Below are 18,842 nucleotides of genomic sequence, written 5' to 3' on the forward strand. Positions count from 1 at the left end.
TGACCGGCTTAAATTTCGGATCAACATTGAGAGTGTGCTCAGCAAGTTCTCTAGGTACACCTGGCATGTCAGACGGCTTCCATGCAAAAATGTCCCTATTCTCACGGATGAACTCGATGAGCGCGCTTTCCTATTTTGGATCCAGATTGGCACTGATGCTAAACTGCTGAGATGAATCTCCTGGAACGAAATCAACAAGTTTAGTCTCATCAGCCGACTTAAATTTCATTGCCGGCTCATGCTCCGTAGTCGGCTTTTTCAGAGAGGTCATATCTGTTGGGTCAACGTTGTCTTTGTAAAACTTCAACTCCTCTGTTGCACAAACAGATTCCGCATAAGCTGCATCGCCTTCCTCACACTCTAGGGCCACCTTCCGGCTGCCGTGAACCGTAATGGTCCCATTATGACCCGGCATCTTGAGCTGTAAATACACGTAACACGGCCGTGCCATGAACTTGGCGTAAGCCGGCCGCCCAAATATGGCATGGTATGGACTTCTTATCTTGACCACCTCAAAGGTCAATTTTTCCACCCTGTAGTTGTGCTCATCTCCAAAGGCCACTTCCAACTTGATCTTGCCGACTAGATAAGCCGACTTACCAGGTACCACACCATGGAAAATAGTGTTTGACTGGCTGAGGTTCTTATCAATCAACCCCATACGACGGAACGTCTCATAATAGAGGATGTTGATGCTGCTGCCTCCATCCATGAGCACTTTAGTGAACTTATATCCTCCCACCTGAGGAGCCACCACCAAGGCCAAGTGACCCGGATTATCCACCCGGGGAGGGTGATCCTCCCTACTCCACACTATAGGCTACTCAGACCATCGTAAATAGCGTGGAACCGCCGGCTCAACAGCATTCACAGCCCTCTTATGAAGCTTCTGATCTCGCTTACACAGACTAGTGGTGAATACATGATACTGTCCACCGCTGAGCTGCTTTGGATTGGTCTGATAACCCCCCTGCTGCTGTTGATGACCCTGGCCAGACTGCTGATTAAAGCCCCCTTGACCGTTCTAAGGATTAGCATTTGAACCGCCGCCCGGGCCATGAAAGCCGCCGGCGCCTGAGCCACCGCCCGGGCCGTTGTTGCCGTCAAAGGCGTTGGAATTCTTAAAGGCCTTCATGATTGCACAATCCTTCCATAGATGAGTAGCTGGCTTCTCTCTAGAGCCATGCCTTGGACAAGGCTCATTCAACAGTTGCTCCAGCGTCGGGCCTGACCCGCCGGCTCGGGGAGGGGGCCTCCCCTTGCGTCGCTGGTTATTGCCCTGTGAGCTGGCATTGGCTACGAACTCTAGGCTGCCGTCGGCCTTGCGCTTGCCACCTCCTTGGTTCCCCGGGTTATGCTGAGGACCGTTGCCATTGTCGTTCTTCTTTCCCTTCCCTGTCCTTTCATCATCTGAAGCGGGGTCCTTGGTACTATCAGAATCGGCGTACTTGACGAGAGCCGCCATCAGTGTACCCATATCATTGCAGTCGCGCTTGAGCCGCCCAAGTTTCATTTTCAGGGGCACGAAGCGACAATTCTGTTCCAACATTAAGACTGCAGAGCCGGCATCCATCTTATCAGATGAATGTATTATTTCCTTAACCCGGCGAACCCAATGTGTCGTAGACTCACCCTCCTGCTACTTACAGTTAGTCAAATCCACAATTGACATAGACTGCCTACAGGTATCCTTGAAGTTTTGGATGAACCGGGCTTTCAGCTCAGCCCAAGACCCGATGGAATTCGGTGGTAGCCCCTTCAACCAAGTGCGGGCAGTCCCATCTAACATCATGGTGAAGTACTTGGCCATTGCTGCCTCACTGACTTCCAGCAGTTCCATGGCCATCTCGTAACTCTCGATCCAGGCTGCGGGTTGTAAGTCAGCTGTGTAATTAGGCACCTTCCTAGGGCCTTTGAAGTCCTTGGGCAGACGCTCATTGCGGAGAGCCGGCACCAAGCAAGGGACACCTCCAGTCCTGGTAGGGATACCCACATCGACGGAAACCGTCGGATAAGCCGGGGGAGTCTGGTAAGCCGTCAACTGAGGCACCTGCTCCGCCTCTTGCCGCGCTCTGTCTTGGTCTGCTGCATGAAAGGCTCCGTTATGAGCCGGGCCATGGCCAGGGGGCGGGTCATGGCGTCGGACGTTACTTGAGCCGGTCGCGGAGACCATGTGTCTGCTATAACTCGAGCTCCGGCCTGGGCGAGGGGTCGAGTGGATCCTGTCCCGGCTGTAGGAGTACGCCTCTTGTTGCGCCAGTGCTGTCTGAAGGAGTTCCCTGACCCGGCGGGTTTCAATAGCCGTCGGAGAGTCGCCGTCAATTGGGAGGGACGCCAGCCGCGCTGCTGCGGCTACCATGTTCTCCAGCGGGTTAGCATAATGACCCGGTGGTATTGGCACATACTGAGGCGGGGCAGGGCTCACCCGGGGAGGCCCCATTACTTGTGGCTGAACAGGGTTCCCAGACCCGGGCACTATGATCCCTGGCGGGTTACTAGACCCTGCACCTGGCGTGTTGAAGAGGTTTCGAGGATCGTAAACCGGAGGGAGTCGAGATTGGGCCTTTTGATGCCTCCTTCTCATGACCTCATTGGATGCGTTCTGATCCATCGTGAGCCGGAAGGACTGTGCCTGGATCAACTGAGTTTGGGCGTCGAGAGCCGCCCTCTCCGCAGCCATCCTGATCCCTTCCGCTGTCAGATCCTCCTTAGCTTTCACTAGATCTAACTTTAACTGCGCCACCTCCGCATCATGCTGAGCTTGATCCGCCGGGTCAACCGCGGCGGTCAACAGGGCCGTCATCTTGTCCGTGAGATCGATCAGCACCTAAGCCGGCGAGGGCACCGGGTTTCCCGCTCCAGCAGCAGGGTTCTGAACAGGCTGCGCACCGGCCATGAAGATTCCAACCCGGCTTGGCGGCTCAAACGGGTCCGGAATACTGTCACCATCGGAACAACCCATGAGCCTACCATCTTGAAGTTGATTCAACGAGTTTGACTCATCTGTGGACGACTCGCCGTCAGAGCCGGCGGCCGTCTCATCACCGGATCCAGATCTATCAGAGTGCCCTCCATGGACACATCCCACAAAGGCATGCCTCAAGGCAGGCTGGGCCTGGGCGGGTCGTACACGCTGAGCCGTCTCGATGAGATCGGTGCAGAGATCCGGCTTAGGGCCCGGCTCGCCAATCTTACCAATGAAAACATGAATTCCGCCGAAGGGGACCCGGTACCCGTACTCAATTGAGCCGGCGTCGAGGCCCCAGTTTGCATCGTCGATGTAGAGCTTGCCGCGACGACTCTTGGTCATCCGGCCCACAGCGTATCCCTTGAGCCCTTCGAAGCTGCCCTTCAAGAACTCGAATCCACCGTGCGCTGGCCCCACGGTGGGCGCCAACTGTCGTGGAATTGTCACGGCAGATGTCCTCAAGCTAGGACTTAGTCGTGGAGCCATCGCCGCTAGGAAGCTTGAAGGGGTTAACGGGACAAGGAACACGAGGGTTTATACTGGTTCGGCCCCTTACGGTGAAGGTAAAAGCCTACGTCCAGTTGAGGTGGTATTGATTAGGGTTTCGATGACCAGGGAGCTTAACCGCTATGCCTGGCTCTCGAGGAGATCTTTCTTGCCCCTAAACCGCTGCCGGGTCGTCCCTTTATATAGGGAGGCTGACGCCCAGCAGCTCTCAGAGTTCCGGCCGGCTCATAAAAGTGTCCGGCTCGGACTCTCAACTATTCTTGCCTTACACTACAAGCTCTACCATAATGATATTTGTAACTACGGGCTTTAAGCCATATCCGGGTCTTAAGCCCATCTTTGGCCCACCGTCTTCAAGCTTGCCGCCGGGCTTCTGGCGATGACCATTATGAGTAACCCGGCCCCTCCTGGCGGGTGACTCTAAGGTTTATATCCTCAACAATACCGGTGTTATGTTCCTTGATTTTTGCGTTCCTTACACGGTTGGGTGATTTATGGGACCCTCTTGATAGTTCGCTTTGAATAAAACTCCTCCAGCAAGGCCCAACCTTGGTTTTACATTTGCCTACCTAAGCCTTTTTCCCCTGGGTTTTCGCGAGCCCGAGGGTCATCTTTATTTTAACCCCCCCCCCCCCCCCCCGGGCCAGTGCTCCTCTAAGTGTTGGTCCAAACTAGAGCACCGTGCGGGACCGTCCCTTGGCAACTTGGGTTACGTTGGTACCTGTACGCTTCGCTTATCCGGTGTGCCCTGAGAACGAGATATGTGCAGCTCCTATCGGGATTTGTCGGCACAGTCGGGTGGTCTTGCTAGTCTTGTTTTACCATTGTCGAAATGTCTTGTAAACCGGGATTCCGAGACTGATCGGGTCTTCCCGGAGAAGGAATATCCTTCGTTGACCGTGAGAGCTTATGTGCTAAGTTGGGACACCCCTGCAGGGTATTATCTTTCGAAAGCCGTGCCCGCGGTTATGTGGTAGATGGGAATTTGTTAATGTCCGGTTGTAGAGAACTTGACACTTGACTTAATTAAAATACATCAACCGTGTGCGTAGCCGTGATGGTCTCTTTTCGGCGGAGTCCGGGAAGTGAACACGGTCTGGGTTATGTATGAACGTAAGTAGTTTCAGGATCACTTCTTGATCATTTCTAGCTTCGCGACCGTCGCGTTGTTTCTCTTCTCGCTCTCATTTGCGTATGTTAGCCACCATATGCTTAGTGCTTGCTGCAGCTCTACCTTATTGCCCCATCCTTTTCTATAAGCTTAAATAGTCTTGATCTCGCGGGTGTGAGATTGTTGAGTCCTCATGACTCACAGATTCTACCAAAACAGTTGCAGGTGCCGACGATACCAGTGCAGATGACGCAACCGAGCTCAAGTGGGAGTTCGACGAGGAGCGTGGTCGTTACTATGTTTCTTTTCCAGATGATCAGTAGTGGAGTCCAGTTGGGACGATCGGGGATCTAGCATTTGGGGTTATCTTCCTTTCATTTGGATTTGACCGTAGTCGGTCTATGTGTGGATTTTGGATGATGTATGAATTTAATTTATGTATTGTGTGAAGTGGCGATTGTAAACCAACTCTCGTTATCCCATTCTTGTTCATTACATGGGATTGTGTGAAGATGACCCTTCTTGCGACAATACCTACAATGCGGTTATGCCTCTAAGTCGTGCCTCGACACGTGGGAGATATAGCCGCATCGTGGGCGTTACAGTGCTAGCCCAAAAGCTCGTCGGCGCACCGTTGCCACTCATTAAGTGCAACCATTGCCCAAAGAAGGTCGTGCATCGTGTGTCTACAACGCCGGAACATCCCGGATGGGTGTTCATCAAGTGCTTAAACGATGGGGTATGTGCTCTTTTTAGCTTCGGTTTGTGCTTGACTGGTTGTGCTAACTTCAAATTTTATTATGTAGAATGGATGCAAGTTTTGGTATTGGGAACAAAAGTACATCGATATATTGATAGAGCGCAATTTAGTAGATGTTTGTGCACGTTTAGTTAGCATAGAGGCTGTAGATGAGACAAGTGCACTTGTTGCTAGATTAGAGGCTAGACACGAGACTAGATGCGAGGAAGCAACCTCTACTTCTTTAGACTCAAAGAAGAAAGAAGCACGCAAGATCGAGCCTCCTCCGCAAATAAACAATGAATGCATCGAGAAGGCACTAATACAACTTACAGGAGCAGTTATGGAAGTTGGATGTCTTCTAAAATGTATTCTTGTGGTTCTTGTTTTCTTTGGTCTTGCTTTTCTAGTCAAAATTTGATGATGTATTCCCATGTATTAAAAATGAATGATGAAAAAAAGTTAAGGGCTTGCAAAGAAAAAAAATACGTCGACAGGATGCGTCCACGCATTGGGCGCACGGCCACCGCATCTCAGAAACGGCCCGGACACGACCCCATTGCCCTACCCAAAAAGACATAATCTAGGCAAAACGGACGTCCGTTTGGAGTCGCGCGGTGGAGTTGGCCTTAGCGTGCCCATTGTATAAACTGCTGGTGAAGCGGAAGACACTCCTCGAGCTGAGAAAATTCACACCTTCAGAAAACAAACCACACATACATACCATCATTTTCAGTTGACATTTGTAATCTTGGGACATCTGATCATACGTAGAATAAGCCATGAGCATAAGATGCTCACAAATTGTCCGCAAACTACACTGGACTATCGGGTAAGGTGTTAAGGCAAGTTACATGATAACTAACTAATTAATAGTTTTCCCGCAAAAAAACCAATCATATTTACCAATGCTTATAGCACAAGAGGTGCACCAATATGTAGCAGCACAAACAAGGCCCTCTGAAGTCTGAAGAACAATTCATCCACAGAGAGCGTGGGCTGAATTTAAAGCAATGAGCCGTGATTAAGCAATCAAACTATAAGGCTCCAGGCTCCCCTCCACTCAAGAACTTGTGGGCCCATGCCTCTAGGTACTCCTTACCCATACTCATGAAAAAACTTCGATGCACTTCAGACTCTGGCTTACAAAGATAAATCCCAACTGACAGCCTATCAGCAGGTGTCAACGGAATTTCCTTTAGCATGTTCCACAGAGGAGCATTTGGGTCTGACAGTGGTGGTGCTGTCCGTGTTGGTTTAGCGAGTCTGTCATGGATCCCCATTAAGTTCCTGTTGAACGCGTCTGGTTTCCTGCTATCATGTAGCGCAACAGCCTGTGGCTTTAGATTTGCTTTTGCTTTGCTGACTATCTTGCACTGCTTCAAGCTGGGTTTGAGAGCAGCTATTGTGCTCTCAGCGGATCCTGATGGTTCAGCAGATGGTGCACTAGTGCCTGACATAACTTCACATGGTACTGTACCAACGGCGCTAATAACTGCAACCTCATGACACTCATCTTCACCCCCCAAAACAACTTTGTCCAAGCCTGCCTCGTGTGGGTCCCCTGTGTCTGCATGAACAACCATCATGTTCAACGGATCCTGGGTTTCCATCTGATCATCATTTAAGTCAGCATCTGTAAGCAGGTCTGTCATAGAGGCACCATCAACTAGGCAATCGCTGAAGAGAGCTTGCAAATGGTCGAAGAATGGAATGGGTTTAACGAGAATAGCACGTTCTGCTAACTATACAAGAAAACTATCCATTAGTGCACTGGGAAAACTACAAAATATTAATTTACTTTCTAGTGATGCAATACTTACGGGTAGAGCAGCCATGGTTGCAGAAGGTAGTATTAACATTTTGTTTTTCTTGTCAAACCTGCTCCCGTTCTCGTTCATATAACGCGCCACAATATTCCAAACCTCCTTGAAACGCCTCAAATGGCGATGGACCTGATCAACAGTGTAAGCAGACTCAAATCTAGCATTTAGTGCAGCTTGGCAATAATGGTGGTGTGTCTTCTTGAATTTGGTCTTAGGTGGCATCGCCTTCTTTTTCTCAAGGTACCAATTAAGTAGAAACTTTGACATTACTGAGGGCCAATTTGTGGCTCTTGATCTTTTGGTTTTAAAGGAATTCTGATCTTCGCCTAGGTCCATGATGTGATCTGCAGGAAGTATGTAAAGCCACAGAATTAAGATGACTTCGTCACATTATTGATGTGAGGTCAATGATAAGAGGTAAATCATACTTACGGTCATGTAAAAAATAGTGGAAGCCATACAAGTAACCGTAGTGCAACAAGTGGTGCAAACGTCATCAAATAAATGCATTCAGCACTGCTAAATAATACATCACAATGAAAATAAATCGATGTTCACCCTAAACCCATCAGGCAGATACACATTAACCAGTGGCAGTTCACCTCTACTTGATCTGTTACTATAATCATCCACAAAGTTCTTATACTAACTTCGGTCTCTCCAAATCAATGTACTACCTATTGGCAATTCACTTCTGGCTGATCTATAAGACTAACTAATTTTTTCGAGAAAACGCAAATGGCTTTTGCGTTTCATTGCATTGGAAAGAAAGGGAATTTACATCCTCCTAGGAGGCAGTTTTACACAGCCAACAGAGACTCAGTGGACATCCCAGGATGATGGCAAAACGACCCTGAGCCCTTGAGCCCCGGCCTTTGCCCAACATCGAGTCTCGTCTTTAATCCTGTCTACAAGCTCATTCAGCGATGGCCTCACATGGTCGAAAAGACCATAACTAATATAATCAATCTAGGCACTATTTAGAATCTTTGGTCATCATAGGGGATGATGTCTATACTTAACAGTTACTCCGTCCGTCCCATAATGTAAGACGTTTTTTGACACTAGTCTAGTGTCAAAAAACGTCTTACATTATGGGACGGAGGGAGTATCTTACTGTGCCCAACAGAACATGGATTACAAACTTCACTTAAGTCCTGTATGGAAAAGAGGTTCTGTGAGCAAGAAATATAAAACACCCGTTCAGAGTTCAAACACCCACTTCATCTTCATGCAAAGATAATATCATTGGTGATTCGACAATTCTTGGTAGTGCAGTAGGGTTATTAAATGATGATATTCACAACCTATATATGACGGCAGTATTACTAAGTTTAACTGCATATCTTATATCTGCTAAGTAGTACCACCACCTAACCACAAGTAAGATGTCATCACGTTGTAACTTAAGTGATCTGAGATCCATCAACGAATGCTACAGATGGCCAGTAAAAATAAGCTCAGTTTGGCTCTTGTTACAAATACAAGTAAAGCGTATATACAAATGTATTAAATACCCATATAGGCTCAAGCAAGTGAAGATTAACAAGGCATCATGGGATGAGAGAGCTAAAAGGCACGGATAAGGAGACACGGACATGGCAATACGCATACGGGGACACGGGATATGGCATTTTCCAAAAAAAAGCTATACGGGGATACGGCGAGTATAGAACAAAATTTTAAGAACATGCCATGTAATACAGAGTTAAAGACAAAATATTAAAGAAAAACTGAGATGAGATCAGAGTACTGCCCCATTTGTTGTCTGCCTTTTCAAGTTCTCAATCATCAGACCTGCCTCCAGACCCATGTTATTACAACTTGCAAAATACATCACTTAATTGGCTACCGGCTGTGGCGCAGCCAGATGCCATGCTCCCTAACAGAAAGCACCAATCAACACTAAGCAGCAGCTAATCAAAAACATCATGCAGCAATCAAAAACCCAAACAACAACATCATGGCTGCAAAGAGATGAAGAGACTCAAGGACTCGAGGTTAATTGCTCCAGCGTGGTTGCCTTTGGGAGGAGAGGTTGCCGCCTTGCCGGGCTTGGAAAACGGCTCGACCAGGCGGCAGCGGTCGAGTCCAGGCAGTGGCGGCAGCGGCAGTGCGTTAGCTGGAGCCTGGACAGGTTCGAGGTCGAGCAGCCTGAAAAATTAGGGTTCGTATCAGGCCGAGCCCGTTACTCTGCCTCCCGAGTCCCCAACATGTTCCTTACATATCCCAGCCGTATCCCTATTTATTTCTCTTTCTTTTTAATTCGAAAATGAGGGGATACTGCAGGATACGCGTATCCCAGCGTGTCCGGCCATATCGCCGTGTCCTTCCATACTAGGACACCGATTTGGCAGTTTCAGACGTGTTTGTGCTTTTTAGTGAGAGAGCACTTCGAGCACATCAAGACATTGCAAGATGGGTGTATGAGGCATAAGTACAAAACGATGACAATGATGAGTTTGTTTCAATTGGAGTTTTTACTGCCCTCTTACACAAGATGTTGTGTCTCTCTTATATGCAGCAATACCATCCAATGCAACTGACAATGACGAGATCAGACAGATGGTTGAGGCCATTGGTCAATTTGGCCCTGGTCTTGATCCACCTACTCAATATGATCTCCGTGAGCCTTTACTGAAGGCTGAGTATGCAAAAACCAAGAGTGAACTCAAGGAACAGAGGGGATGAGAAGATTGAGAATGGCTGCTCTCTCATGACTGATGCTTGGGAAGAGGAGAAGCATTACGAAACTGCTCACACATTGTTCGGAAAGTGTTAGCTTCATCAAGCCAAAGGAGACAACAGACACACCACATACAAGTGAGATGATCTTCAATCTGAATATCTAATTGACAAAACAATTGATGAATTAGGTGCTGAACAAGTGGTGCAGGCTGTGACCGACAATGCTTCGAACAACATGGGAGCTAAAGATCTCCTGAAAGTGAAGAGGCCAAACATCTTTTGGAGCTCCTGTGTGCAATGCTCAAGATATCGCTAACTGGTACCATATCAGTCAGGTGCCGAGTAGGGATAAATAGGCGAATTTTCCAGTTAATCGGCCGATAAATCAGTTAAACAACTATTCAGTGACCCACCCAGTAGCGATTAATTGACCGAGATGCCGATTAACTGGCCGATATTTGGAACAATGCCTGTGTGACTCACACTGTCAATCTGATGCTCCAAGGGATTGGCACCTTGCCTAAGTTCAAGAAGATACTTGACCAAGCCAAAGCTTTCACAATATTTGTGTATGGGTACCACTGCACCTTGGAATGCATGAGGCCCTTCACCAAGAAGAGAAAAATCATCAGGCCAGGAGTGACCAGATTTCCTTCCCGATTCCTCACTTTGCAGATAAGGCTGATTCACCAAGGAAGATGGTGGTATCCTCGAAGTGGGACAAGACACGAAGAAAGGCAATAATGCAACAGCAATCATTCTGAACAAGGCCATTTGGAAGGGAGTGAATCTTTGCATTAAGGTGTTCGAGCCCTTGGTGAAGGTGCTACCCTTGGTTGATGGTGATGTGTGCCCGCCCATGGGCTTTGTGTATGGAGAGATTGTGAAGTCAAAGAAGGAGACAAAAGAGGCTTTTGGCAATGTCGAGCATCATTACAAAGATGCGCTAGCCATTGTTTACAAGAGTATGAAAGATAGGATTGATGCCCCACTGCATTTGACTGCATATTTGCTGAATTCACACTACAGCTATGCAGATGAGAGCATATTTGATACCACAAAAATGGATTGTGCGGAATGTGGAGACATTCTATACTGGAAATGAAATCACTCAAGACAAAGTTGCGAACTATGAATTACCTATGTTCCAAAACAGACCCTTTGGAGGACTAGTCCAAATTTTGATTATGATCCTGGTTAGTCATATCACTTATTAAGCATATTTTCTTATTTGTGTTCTGAAAATAATTGTGAGAGAAACTGGAGCGAAAGGCGCTTTCAATCAACTCACAACAAAACTCTGTCAAAACCGCATCTGGTTTCATTTCATAACTTACAACTGTTAAGCGCTAGGCGTTAATTGTGTGTTTTGTCACTGCCTAGCGCATATCTTGCCTAAGCACACGTCTAGCATGATTAAGCGCTAGGATTACTGTTGTTGCCTAGCAACTAGGCATGCTTAAGCGCACTTTTTTCACTGTAGGGTACAAGACAATTGGGACTGCTCCATAACAACAAAAATTGGAAAAGTACCAGTAATGACCAACGAGTAACCATCTCTACTTCCCATACGTGTTCATTTCATCATTTGTGGAAACGCATTCAAATAAACATTGTTGTCTTAACAAATGGTCTTGTAACAGCTAAAAAAAGGACTTTTAACAAGATGTTAGGCAGCATTTAACACTGATCAGAGTACAATACTACTACGTGTTCGGTGCATGTTTAATTGTGCAGTACACAAAGATTACATGCAAATGTATTGTGTTATCCGTAAGTGAAGGCTACTTCGACAGCTCAGCTAAGAGATTTGCATGAACAAACGGAAGTAGACCAGCAAAACCAAACCATACAACCAAGGCTCTCGTCGATCCTTTGAAAATTAAGAAGAATCGTGACTCTTCATGCCTTTCCGTAGATCAGAAAGAATCAAATCACCTGAGTCCTCGCCACCTTCTTGGCCTCCGGACATCGACTCCGTCGCCGCCCAGCAATCCAACGATATGGAACGCTCACTGCGCGGCCCGACGATTGATGGGGGCGCGCAGCCGCGGGGGGGGGGGGGGGGGCTGACGGGGTGTCTCCCGGCGGCGAGGTGCGCGCGTGGCCGCGGGATGTGACCTGCGGGTGCGAGAACGGATTTGGGGATTTTTGGGCTGCTGTGCCAAGTGGGCCCTACAAGTACCAGATGTATGCCTAACAATTTTTGGTGGTTTGTAAAAAATAAATCCTTAAGGAAAGGCATCATGAGTAGTTTCACTGAAACTAAATAGGAATGACTCCCTCCTTCCCACATTTTTTGACACTACACTAGTGTTGAAAAACGTTATGGAACATTCTTATTACAATAACTATAACTCGCTAGCACATGCATGGCTTTATTACAAGATCAAACATAATATTTAGAAATAACCTTCCCTATAAGTGAAGCCACATCCTCGTTCTCTGCAAAAAATGCAGCCATCGAGTCCCACCATCTCATTTGTCCCATGCAGTAATCGATCACTAGCTGAGAATCTGATTATGCTTCCACTCTAGAAAACCCAAAAGAATTTGCAAATTCCAGACCATGGCGCATTGCCAAATATATGCCTAATGCTCTGTTTAGATGTCCATATTGGAGACCTCTGTATTGAATTGGTTTCAATTCCAATTCAGCCAGCAAACCTAATGGACATGAATACGAATTCAGTTGTTTGGGTGTTTGTTGAATTGGCTCATGGAATCTTACTGAGGTTTCAATACAGAATCTTGTTTGGATGTCAAACTATGGAATTGCATAGCAACATTAGTATGTACATAAAAAAATTGTACAATGTGTGAATACAATTGGATGAATATATAGCAAAAAATACTATCAAATATTCTAGAAATTGATGACAACATATATGTCATATAATATTGATGCAACAACAGCAACAAATTTCTTGCACCAACAAAGTACAACATAATAGATATTCCAAATTCACAAGAACACATAGTTCCAAATTAAACAACACAATAGTTCAGATAAGTTGAAGTTCAACATGATATGGTCCCAAATGTAGCGAAATAATAGTCTAGATAGGTTCAAGTTCAACAAGACAAATAGGAAAGCATAATTTGCATAACTTCAAGGCAACAATAGCAGCCAAGTCTTCCTCATGTGCATTGGCAGCTCCATTAGAGCTTCAAACAAACGCTCATTAAGAATCAACTTCCCATAAGAGCGCAACATATCCGCTTCTGCCAAATCTGGTATCAACCGAAGTGCAGCAAGTATTTCAGAAGGAGTAGTAGCCTTTCGCAATGGAAGTGGATCGGTTGTCTTCAAAGCATCTTTAAAAGTAGTCCTCATTTCTCCAATCATGCACATAATGGCCTCACCTGTCCGTGCTCGCTTGGTGCCATTTTCTGGAGAGATTTCAATTGGTTCTTCTGGGTCTGCAGCATTCTCAGCACCCGTCATGGCACCTTCCCCATTGGCACAATCTTCCGAATATATGGCAGATATGGAATCCCAATGCTTCACTACTTTGGTCTTGTAAGAACCTATCCCCTTCTCTTTTGCTTTATTTGCATGCACCATGAACACACATAAGAAGAGAATAGTTGTCGCCCCATATTCTTATATAAGGAAAAATCGAATAAAACGATGCAAATATATAGAAGTTACCTCCACATATTTAGTCCAGACATCGTCACTATCAATGGATAGCTTATGGTTGACCCAATCCCACCCAAAACCACTTTGAGAAAGTATATTGCTTATGACTTCAAATTGCTTGTCGAAAGTCCTAAGCCTTCCCAAGATGTTTTCCTTTCTGATATCCTTATTACACTTCTCCTTCACATTCTTTATAGCTGCAGTGTACGCATGTGCTTTCCATCCATTTCGTGAATGGTCACCCATGTTGTGATGATGAACAAGCACCTCAAGCATAGCAGTGTCCATGTCATCATCCTAAGTGACGTAATTCCTCTTTGGAGGTGGTGCAGTACCTTCAGCCATGGTGCTACAAAAGAAAGAAAAATGCACACAGAAGAATAGTATGTTTGATCAATAAATGGTTCATCATATAGTAAATTTCAAGCAAACCTATCATATATATTAATATCAAGATGATGCGTGTACAAAGGAACACACAACGCACCATCATGGTCAGCTATGCTATCTCACAAAAGACAATCATCAAGTGACCAACATCATATAGGTACTATACAAAATGAGACCACCATCACCTAGGTAATGCACAAATGAGACCACTATCACCTAGGTACTGCAAAAAAATGAGACCACCACCACCTAGTTACTCCATCTCTAGTTCAGCATGCCTAAGAAGGTATTCAACATACATGTCTTCTGATAATTGTTGCCTAAAGTTGGTCCATTCATTAGTGACTTCAACACACGTAATTAAGTTAGCTTCATCCATAGGCTCATGTTCCAAATCTGCTAGATCATTGTCAACTTCTTGCAGCAATTAATCATCCATCATATGCTGCGTATCTCTTGCAAAGTTGTGTAACACACAACAAGCATTAATAATTTGAATATGCAAGGAATTTTATTTATAGCTAGCACACCAGGCTAGCCATTGAAGGAAATATGCCCTAGAGGCAATAATAAAGTTATTATTTATTTCCTCATATCATGATAAATGTTTATTATTCATGCTAGAATTGTATTAACCGGAAACATAATACATGTGTGAATACATAGACAAACATAGTGTCACTAGTATGCCTCTACTTGACTAGCTCGTTAATCGAAGATGGTTAAGTTTCCTAGCCATGGACATGAGTTGTCATTTGATTAACGGGATCACATCATTAGGAGAATGATGTGATTGACTTGACCCATTCCGTTAGCTTAGCACTTGATCGTTTAGTATGTTGCTATTGCTTTCTTCATGACTTATACATGTTCCTATGACTATGAGATCATGCAACTCCCGTTTACCGAGGAACACTTTGTGTGCTACCAAATGTCACAACGTAACTGGGTGATTATAAAGGTACTCTACAGGTGTCTCCGAAGGTACTTGTTGGGTTGGCGTATTTCGAGATTAGGATTTGTCACTCCGATTGTCGGAGAGGTATCTCTGGGCCCTCTCGGCAATGCACATCACTATAAGCCTTGCAAGCATTGTGACTAATGAGTTAGTTGTGGGATGATGTATTATGGAATGAGTAAAGAGACTTCTCGGTAACGAGATTGAACTAGGTATTGAGATACCGACGATGGAATCTCGGGCAAGTAACATACCGATGACAAAGGGAACAACGTATGTTGTTATGCGGTTTGACCGATAAAGATCTTCGTAGAATATGTAGGAGCCAATATGAGCATCCAGGTTCCCCTATTGGTTATTGACCGGAGATGTGTCTCGGTCATGTCTACATAGTTCTCGAACCCGCAGGGTCCGCACGCTTAAAGTTAGATGACGATCGGTATTATGAGTTTTGTGTTTTGATGTACCGAAGGTAGTTCAGAGTCCCGGATATGATCACGGACATGACGAGGAATCTCGAAATGGTCGAGACATAAAGATCAATATATCTGACGACTATGTTCGGACACCGGAATGGTTTCGGGGAGTTTCAGACACATACCAGAGTACCGGGGGGTTACCGGAACCCCCCGGGGAGTTTAATGGGCCAAGATGGGCCTTAGTGGAGAAGAGGAGGGGCGGCTAGGGCTGGCCGCGCCCCCCTCTCCCTCTAGTCCGAATTGGACAAGGAGGGGGGCGGCGCCCCCTTTCCTTTCCCCTCTCTCCTTCCCTTCCTTTCCCCCTCCTACTACAACTAGGAAAAGAGGGAGTCCTACTCCCAGTGGGAGTAGGACTCCTCCCTGGCGCGCCCTCCTCCTGGCCGGCTGCCCCCTCCCCCTGGTCCTTTATATACGGGGGTAGGGGCACCTCTAGACACAACAATTGATCTCTTGATCTCTTAGCCATGTGCGGTGCCCCCCTCCACCATATTCCACCTCGATCATATCGTAGTAGTGCTTAGGCGAAGCCCTGCGTCGGTGGCATCATCATCACCGTCACCACGCCGTCGTGCTGACGGAACTCTCCCTCAAAGCTCGGCTGGATCGGAGTTCGAGGGATGTCATTGAGCTGAACGTGTGCTGAACACGGAGGTGCCATACGTTCAGTACTCGGATCGGTCGGATCGTGAAGACATACGACTACATCAACCGCGTTGTGCTAACGCTTCCGCTTTCGGTCTACGAGGGTACGTGGACAACACTCTCCCCTCTCGTTGCTATGCATCACCATGATCTTGCGTGTGCGTAGGAATTTTTTTGAAATTACTACGTTCCCCAACAGTGGCATCCGAGCCTAGTTTTATGCGTAGATGTTATATGCACGAGTAGAACACAAGTGAGTTGTGGGCGATACAAGTCATACTGCTTACCAGCATGTCATACTTTGGTTCGGCGGTATTGTTGGATGAAGCGGCCCGGACCGACATTACGCGTACGCTTACGCGAGACTGGTTCTACTGACGTGCTTTGCACACAGGTGGCTGGCGGGTGTCAGTTTATCCAACTTTAGTTGAACCGAGTGTGGCTACGCCCGGTCCTTGAGAAGGTTAAAACATCACTAACTTGACGAACTATCGTTGTGGTTTTGATGCGTAGGTAAGAACGGTTCTTGCTCAGCCCGTAGTGGCCACGTAAAACTTGCAACAACAAAGTAGAGGACGTCTAACTTGTTTTTGCAGGGCATGTTGTGATGTGATATGGTCAAGGCATGATGCTATATTTTATTGTATGAGATGATCATGTTTTGTAACCGAGTTATCGGCAACTGGTAGGAGTCATATGGTTGTCGCTTTATTGTATGCAATGCAATCGCCCTGTAATGCTTTACTTTATCACTAAGCGGTAGCGATAGTCGTAGAAGCAATAGTTGGCGAGACGACAACGATGCTACGATGGAGATCAAGGTGTCGCGTCGGTGACGATGGTGATCATGACAGTGCTTCGGAGATGGAGATCACAAGCACAAGATGATGATGGCCATATCATATCACTTATATTGATTGTATGTGATGTTTATCCTTTATGCATCTTATTTTGCTTTGATTGACGGTAGCATTATAAGATGATCTCTCACTAAATTTCAAGATAAAAGTGTTCTCCCTGAGTATGCACCGTTGCCAAAGTTCGTCGTGCCGAGACACCACGTGATGATCGGGTGTGATAAGCTCTACGTTCATCTACAACGGGTGCAAGCCAGTTTTGCACACGCGGAATACTCGGGTTAAACTTGACGAGCCTAGCATATGCAAATATGGCCTCGGAACACTGAGACCGAAAGGTCGAGCGTGAATCATATAGTAGATATGATCAACATAGTGATGTTCACCATTGAAAACTACTCCATCTCACGTGATGATCGGACATGGTTTAGTTGATTTGGATCACGTGATCACTTAGATGATTAGAGGGATGTCTATCTAAGTGGGAGTTCTTAAGTAATATGATTAATTGAACTTAAATTTATCATGAACTTAGTACCTGATAGTATTTTGCTTGTCTATGCTGATTGTAGATAGATGGCTCGTGCTGTTGTTCCGTTGAATTTTAATGTGTTCCTTGAGAAAGCAAAGTTGAAAGATGATGGTAGCAATTACACGGACTGGGTCCGTAACTTGAGGATTATCCTCATTGCTGCACAGAAGAATTACGTCCTGGAAGCACCACTGGGTGCCAGGCCTGCTGCAGATGCAACTGACGACGTTAAGAACGTCTGGTAGAGCAAAGCTGATGACTACTCGATAGTTCAGTGTGCCATGCTTTACGGCTTAGAACCGGGACTTCAACGACGTTTTGAACGTCATGGAGCATATGAGATGTTCCAGGAGTTGAAGTTAATATTTCAAGCAAATGCCCGGATTGAGAGATATGAAGTCTCCAATAAGTTCTACAGCTGCAAGATGGAGGAGAATAGTTCTGTCAATGAACATATACTCAAAATGTCTGGGTATAACAATCACTTGATTCAACTGGGAGTTAATCTTCCGGATGATAGTGTCATTGACAGAATTCTTCAATCACTGCCACCAAGCTACAAGAGCTTCGTGATGAACTATATTATGCAAGGGATGGATAAGACAATTCCCGAGCTCTTCGCAATGCTAAAGGCTGCGGAGGTAGAAATCAAAAGGGAGCATCAAGTGTTGATTGTCAACAAGACCACCAGTTTCAAGAAAAAGGGCAAAGGGAAGAAGAAGGGGAACTTCAAGAAGAACAACAAACAAGTTGCTGCTCAAGAGAAGAAACCCAAGTCTGGACCTAAGCCTGAGACTGAGTGCTTCTACTGCAAGCAGACTGGTCACTGGAAGCGGAACTGCCCCAAGTATTTGGCGGATAAGAAGGATGGCAAGGTGAACAAAGGTATATGTGATATACATGTTATTGATGTGTACCTTACTAGAGCTCGCAGTAGCACCTGGGTATTTGATACTAGTTCTGTTGCTAATATTTGCAACTCGAAACAGGGACTACAGATTAAGCGAAGACTGGCTAAGGACGAGGTGACGATGCATGTGGGAAATGGTTCCAAAGTCGACGTGATCGCCGTCGGCACGCTACCTCTACATCTACCTTCGGGATTAGTTTTAGACCTGAATAATTGTTATTTGGTGCCAGCGTTGAGCATGGACATTATATCTGGATCTTGTTTGATGCAAGACGGTTATTCATTTAAATCTGAGAATAGTGGCTGTTCTATTTATATGAGTAATATCTTTTATGGTCATGCACCCTTGAAGAGTGGTCTATTTTTGTTGAATCTCGAAAGTAGTGATACACATATTCACAATGTTGAAACCAAAAGATGCAGAGTTGATAATGATAGTGCAACTTATTTGTGGCACTGCCGTTTGGGTCATATTGGTGTAAAGCGCATGAAGAAACTCCATACTGATGGACTTTTAGAATCACTTGGTACTTGCGAACCGTGCCTCATGGGCAAGATGACTAAAACGCCGTTCTCCGGAACTATGGAG

The 18,842-nt window shown here is 46.0% G+C and overlaps 1 protein-coding gene and 1 pseudogene across 2 annotated transcripts; one reads left to right on the top strand and one right to left on the bottom strand.

Moving 5' to 3' along the window:
- Positions 1–6,022: 6,022 nt before the first annotated feature.
- On the bottom strand, positions 6,023–12,031 carry LOC109755162 (uncharacterized). 2 transcript variants are annotated; one of them, XM_020314049.4, is made up of 3 exons: positions 11,778–12,031; positions 7,149–7,495; positions 6,023–7,070 (listed from the first exon to the last, which is right to left on the bottom strand). In XM_020314049.4, exons 1-3 carry the CDS (start codon positions 11,809–11,811, stop codon positions 6,363–6,365), a joined length of 1,089 nt encoding a protein of 362 aa, XP_020169638.1. In that variant the 5' UTR covers positions 11,812–12,031; the 3' UTR covers positions 6,023–6,362. The 2 variants fall into 2 exon arrangements, with proteins under 2 accessions (XP_020169638.1, XP_073365854.1); XM_073509753.1 differs by having other exon boundaries at positions 7,149–9,033; positions 11,778–11,975.
- Positions 9,312–11,771, top strand: LOC141042212 (uncharacterized; annotated as a pseudogene).
- Positions 12,032–18,842: the final 6,811 nt, after the last annotated feature.

This window comes from Aegilops tauschii, chromosome 1, assembly GCF_002575655.3.
Source record: "Aegilops tauschii subsp. strangulata cultivar AL8/78 chromosome 1, Aet v6.0, whole genome shotgun sequence".
NCBI classification, from domain to species: Eukaryota; Viridiplantae; Streptophyta; class Magnoliopsida; order Poales; family Poaceae; genus Aegilops; species Aegilops tauschii.

What these genes read in the sequence shown, in the direction of transcription:
- LOC109755162 (XM_020314049.4), bottom strand. Translation starts at nt 11,811, where the DNA reads ATGTCCGGAGGCCAAGAAGGTGGCGAGGACTCAG. An exon ending in AGAAGGTGGCGAGGACTCAG is followed by an intron (nt 7,496 to 11,777) that starts GTGATTTGATTC and finishes TACTTCCTGCAG; the next exon opens with ATCACATCATGGACCTAGGC. An exon ending in CAACCATGGCTGCTCTACCC is followed by an intron (nt 7,071 to 7,148) that starts GTAAGTATTGCA and finishes TTTCTTGTATAG; the next exon opens with TTAGCAGAACGTGCTATTCT.